Here is a 6291-nt window from a genome sequence, read left to right as displayed (position 1 = left end):
TCGGGATGGAAGCGTGGGATTTAGGTGGTGGTGTCTTGTCTCCCTCTACGATTGATGGCTCCATGACTGGCTATTGCTTGATGTGTGTATGGTTTTCAGCTCGCGTGGATATTATGTGTGGACCATATGCACTTACATCATGTTCCGTGGTTGCAACTGCACGACGAAATCAGTGTTGCTCTTTTTTTTTTTCCTTTTTTGTTTTTATCTGCCTAGGCATAGCGTTGATCTTTCATGGCTTTACTACTTGCCGTTGTGATTCTTTATGTGTTGGTTGCGTGCATTCTAGCTATACTCATGCCGAGGCCGGATATATACTCATTGTGTTTTGTATCCCCTTCGTTATGAGTTAATGAAGATTCCCTTTTCCAAAAATTAATTATTCGGTCCCCAACTAACAAATTATGGGTTGACCTGAAACTATGATAAGTGGCTTGTTAACAAATTTGCAGAAAAAGGAGAAGTACTAATATTATTCTCAGCAAGAGTTATACAGCCGGTTGGATCAAATACCTTCTGGTCATGCATTCTTGATGCAGGTGCAAGCAGGAGGCATGCGATAAGCATGGATATGTTGTTGCGTGCTGAGGTGACTATTTGTAGCTTCTGAACCACGGAACCTGCAAGCACGAACCAAACTATTTCAGTGCGGAAGCATCTCAGTAATTGAAAACGTCCAACTATGCGAAGGTTTTGTTAGAACGTTTGGGGCAGCTATAAACCGAATACAAATCAAATACTAGTACCCCCACTTCAATTGCTCACCTCAGTACCAACACAAGTGTGGATGTTTCAAGGAGCTGATTCGAAGCGCTGCACAAGTCCAAACTAACAGCTGAAGGGGTGGCGACGGACTGGTAAAGGGTCATGTATCTGATGGCATCCCTGCCTTCCCACGGCGCCTTCCATGCACCTCTTTGGTATTCTTGCTCGAGGAGCAAAACCATGGTGATGGCCACGGCTTCCAAGGCCAAGTGAGTTCTTAACCAATGAAGATTCTTATGCCTATCTTTTCCTTTAATTGACCTTTACTTCGTCTTGCATATGAAGGGATGGAGTTCCCGGAAAGGCCTTCAGTCCTCGCAAGGCGTCTCATAGAGACCGAGTAGCTCACTCATTGCCACCTGAAAAGAGAGAGATTTTTGATTCGCTTAACAGTTGGGCAGAGGACAACATTCTGGTCCTCTTGAAGCCGGTTGAAAGATCCTGGCAGCCACAGGACTACCTGCCAGACCCTTCCTTGGATAGATTTTATGACGAAGTCAAGGAGCTGAGGGAGCGAGCCGAGGAGATCCCCGACGACTACTTGGTATGTCTGGTTGGAGACATGGTCACTGAGGAAGCACTCCCTACCTATCAGAAAATGCTCAATATCCTTGATGGCGGTGTCCGCGACGAAACTGGCAGCAGCCCAACCAGCTGGGCTGTCTGGACGAGGGCATGGACGGCCGAGGAGAACCGACACGGTGATCTCATGAACAAGTATATTTATCTCACTGGGAGGGCTGATATGAGGCAGGTGGAGAAGACCATACAGTATCTGGTTGGTGCTGGAATTGTAAGCACTTGTATCTGATTGTGTCATCCTTCTTTGTCACAGCTTCCATTCACTTGGTTGATTGTTTTATTGCTCACAAAAAATGGGAAGGGAATAAACATTTGTCATTGTCAAAATGATATTACTTCGTTCATCCCATGCCATTTTTTTTTGCTAACTTTTCGCAAATATATTTGAGAATGGCAACATTCAGCAGCATACACATATGTTCGCTAGTTAAGACTTAAGAGTACACCAGTTTGTTGTCACTACCCTGTGTTGTTCCTACTTGTAGGATCCAAAAACCGAGGCCAACCCCTATGAGTTTTTCATTTACACATCTTTCCAAGAGAGGGCAACATTCATATCTCACGGCAACACTGCAAGGCACGCCAGGAAGTACGGGGACTTGAAGCTGGCCCAGATATGCGGCACCATCGCGGCTGACGAAAGGCGCCATGAGCTTGCCTATACCAAGATAGTGGAGAAGCTCTTCGTGGTCGATCCCGACTACACGGTCCTGGCCTTCGCCAGCATTATGAAGAAGAAGATCACGATGCCTGCCCACCTGATGTATGATGGGCAGGAGGACAACCTCTTTGAGCACTTCAGCGCGGTGGCACAGAGGCTGGGCGTTTACACCGCCATGGACTACGCCGACATCCTCGAGTTCCTGGTCAAGAGGTGGAACGTCGCCGGCCTCACTGGGTTGTCCGGTGAAGGGCGGCGCGCTCAGGATTACCTATGCTCCCTAGGACCAAGGTTTAGGAAGCTGGTGGAGCGAGCTCAGGGGAGCGGGAAGCAGTTGCCTGTTGTTCCTTTCAGCTGGATCTATGGCCGGAAAGTGCAGCTTTGAGTAAGATTTCAAGACAAGTATATATATACCATTCTTTTTTTTCGCATTGTACTTGTCTTTAAAATCTACAATAACTGTTGAGTTATGTAAAGACATCTACACTGCATATGCCAAATAGCTTGAAATGACATAATTACACAAACACATCCTTATATGTGTTTTTTTTTTTGGCTTCAGTTGCCCGTCATTTTGAGTATTGAATCCGGAAATTTGCACCGGTTCTTGCGGTAACAAAATAGTCAAAAATCATGCTCGTGGCCACCGCTTGAGAGCCTGGCCGAAACAAGGAAACTGGGCATTTATGCCCGGCCCACCTGCATTATGCACCTACTGTGACAATAACACGTCTTGCTTCAAGCAGCCTCTAGAATGGGCCAGCCCAGCACGGGCCACAGGCCTTCAACGCTCTTTTATTCATTCATTTTCCCCACATTTTTTGCTTTCTTTTCTGTTTTATTTTTCATTTTTTCTTATAAAATATTCTAAATATATTTATTACAAGCTGCCATCAGGGATCGTGATGCTAGGTAATCTGAAGACCCTAGCTAGAACTTTTGTGTACAAATGTGCAAGAGTTGCCTAATGGAATTGTTCGGCGGACTAAACTACAACGCCTCCCGGAGAAAAAATGATATTAAATGGGATTGCGGACATGAGCAATTTATCGTTGATGTCAGACTTTGTTATTACCCCGAGTGAAACGGGAGGATTGGAGGATCTAGGGAACTTGACAAGTTTGGAGGAACTTGACAGTTTGGAGGAACTTGAGGTGGATCTCAGGAGCAAGGTTCTTCCTTTCTTTTGTTGTCAGCAATTGAATGATATAACTGGTTTCGGCGGAATCGTTTGCATGGTGCCGTCACACCCCACTGCAAACCATCTAAGCCCACTAGGGATTTCGAGGGAATTCACTGGAGTGAGATCACACCCTGAGTGATGGATGTTACAGATCAACCGAGAGGGTCGCAGGGCAGCGGATTTGCAAAAAAAAAAAAAGGGGGGGAAACTTACGGCTCTGTATACCAGATTGTGATAACCTGGGAGGAGGGGATACGGATCACACACGTAGGAGTGGTAGGTAGCAGAAGGGGATGCGACACTTGCAGTATAAGAAGGTGAGCTCAGAGAGAACAGACAAACACACACACACACACACACACACACACACACACACACACACACACGCACACGCACACACGCACGCATGCACAAATACACACACACACACAGAGAGAGAGAAAGAGAGAGTGAGAGAGAGAGAGAGAGAGAGAGAGAGAGAGAGAGAGAGAGAGAGTTCCGAGTGTTGGATCCAATAATGATGTCTACAACTCATGGCTCATTCAATCTCCAGGCAACAAAATGACGCTAGGTTAGTCTTCGAATGCTTGCTTGTGAACTTGTAAGCTCATATGTGCGCTTCTCGACATTTTGCATTTGAACTTTTTAACTGATGCTTGTGCCTTGTCGATGGTTTGCATTTGAGCTCCATTTTGTTGATTTGCATTGCAGACGGGAGCTTGCTTCTATGGGATTGTATGATACTTTTGCTTCAACGGGAGACTAGTTGTTATGTGATGCTTGTACTTGTGCTTGTATGATACTATGGTTTTGGCTTGATGCTTGTATGGTGCTATGTGACTTGTTCGTATTTCACTTTATGATTGTGAACATGTTGCTATGTGACTTCTTGTTATGATGATTGCATGGACCATATCTGTGCTATATATATGTTGCTTGTGTGGACAATATTGTTATACAAGCTTGCTAGACTATATATATGGTGCTTGTGCAACAGTATGGACCATATAGGATGTATTGTTTTGAGTCGTAGGGCTGATCCTATAAGAAAGAAACTGTGGCCTTTGTCAAGTGTAGCACTCGACAAAGATGGGTATGTCGAGTATTACACTTGACCTAATCATGATCTAGTAAACTTGAAAGAAATGATAGTGCTCGGTCTCGCGGTATGCCAAGTGCCAGACCACATACTTAACATGCTCCTCAACCCAGGATTGTGCTGAGAACCTGGCACTCGGCAATTGTTTTTGCCGGGTACCAACATGGTGATACTAGGCACACTATGGCCTATGTGGCACGCCCTCGACAAGAGTGTGATGAATACCTGACACTCGGAAGAACTGTATGCTGAGTACCATTAGGGTAGTGCTTGGCATACTCGAGGCAACATGGCACACTCTCAGCACATGACTATGCCGAGCACCTGGCACTCGGCAAACTATATGCCATCTATCTATCTATATCTATACTTATACTAATCATGCACTCCCTCGAAATTCCCACATTAATCAGAATTTAGAAGTCGTTAATCTGATGGGACCGAATTATTAGGGTCTAGATTCACCCATATAATTCTTATCTAAAATTTTCCTCAATTCGAAAAAAAGGTTGCAAGACCCACAATCTTTGTAAAAGCAGAGTCCACGAAAATCATGACCCCCAAATTGAAGAAATCTCTATCTCAATTGTCTTTTTTACAAAAGCAATCTTCATCTCTTTAATAAAAAACTAATAAATATCTATCTCTATCACTTTTATAAAAAACAAAGAAATATCTATCTCCTATACCACGGTTTCTCCCTCTTCTACTACACGCTTTTTATTTGCACGACATGTGAGGGCATGTGATGCAAGTTGGTCTACCACGAATATAACCTAGCAACCAGAAGAAACTTATTTATGCAGGGAGCGACCAGATGAATTACGATCTTGAACTACCTGCGTGCCGAACGGCTAGCGCAATATGATCATGATACATGCATAGGTAATCAAATTAAGGCCAGCAGCATGATGATTCTCCTCCATGTTGAGAGCAGCACGACATCAACAAGGCTCTCCGTCAAAGTTGGAGAGCCAGATCACTCATGGGTCATGACACCTAACGTTCTTGTTAGCAGATGACTTGCATGTGTTACTACTGAAATCAGGATCTTTGCCGTCGGCCAGATCTTTGCCGTCTGCTAACTGACGGCAAAGAAAGTATTTGCCCTCAGCTTGAAAGTAGCTGACAGCAAAGAAAGAGCTGACGGCAAAGACCATGTTTACCGTCAGCCTACTCTTTGCCGTCCGCTAGCTGACAGCCCTACCTAAAATCCAACGACCTAACAGACACTTTCTTTCCCGTCTGCTAGCGGACGACAAAGAGAGTGACCAAACTAACGTCTATTAGCTAAGCTCTTTGCCGTCCGCTAGCAGACGGCAAAGAACCATGCCCTAACTAAAATTCAACGACGCCCGCCCGCGCCCCATCTCTCTGTCCCCTCTCTCTCTCCGCCCGCGCCCGAGCCGCCGCCACCCCGCGCCCGAGCCGCCGCCACCCCGCGCCACCCCGCCCCCAAGCCGCCGCCGCCCCGCGTCACCCCGCCCCCGAGCCGCCGCCGCCCCGCCCCACGCCGCAGCCCCGGCGACCCCCTCCCCCGCCCCGCGCCATCCCCGTCGCCGCGCCGCGCCGCCCCGGCCCGCCCCCGTGCCCGAGCCGCCGCCGACCCACGCCACTCCAGTCGCCGCAGTGCCTCCTCCTCCACCCCAGCGGCCCCGGCGCCCTTCTCCTCCACCACCGCGGCCGTCCCGTCGCTCCGGCGCCCCCTCCCCCACCCGATCGCCCCGTCGCCCCTCTCCTCCACCACCACGGCCGCCCCGCCCCTTCGATGAGACCTCTTGTATTTTTTTCTGTTTTTGTTTCTACATTTTAAGTTTAGTTTAGGTTTACTTTAGGTTTGGTTTACTTTAGGTTAACTTTAGTTTAGGTTTAGAGCAGATAGCCTTATATTGCAGTGCAAGAATTAATTACCATAGCTCATCCAAACTTTAGTTTAGGTTTGTATTGAATGTTCGTCAATCATGGAGCATGATTTGCTACTTACAGTGGTGTTGTGCTTGT

At 46.9% G+C, this 6291-nt stretch overlaps 1 protein-coding gene across 1 annotated transcript; it reads left to right on the top strand.

Moving 5' to 3' along the window:
• Positions 1 to 657: 657 nt before the first annotated feature.
• LOC123123888 (stearoyl-[acyl-carrier-protein] 9-desaturase 5, chloroplastic) lies at positions 658 to 2561 on the top strand. Its single transcript, XM_044544524.1, has 3 exons — positions 658 to 974; positions 1051 to 1558; positions 1833 to 2561. The coding sequence occupies exons 1-3, from the start codon at positions 868 to 870 to the stop codon at positions 2391 to 2393; spliced, it is 1176 nt and encodes a 391-aa protein (XP_044400459.1). The 5' UTR covers positions 658 to 867; the 3' UTR covers positions 2394 to 2561.
• Positions 2562 to 6291: the final 3730 nt, after the last annotated feature.

Source organism: Triticum aestivum, chromosome 5D (genome assembly GCF_018294505.1).
Source record: "Triticum aestivum cultivar Chinese Spring chromosome 5D, IWGSC CS RefSeq v2.1, whole genome shotgun sequence".
Lineage (NCBI taxonomy): Eukaryota > Viridiplantae > Streptophyta > Magnoliopsida > Poales > Poaceae > Triticum > Triticum aestivum.
This window is presented reverse-complemented; position numbering and strand designations above follow the sequence as displayed.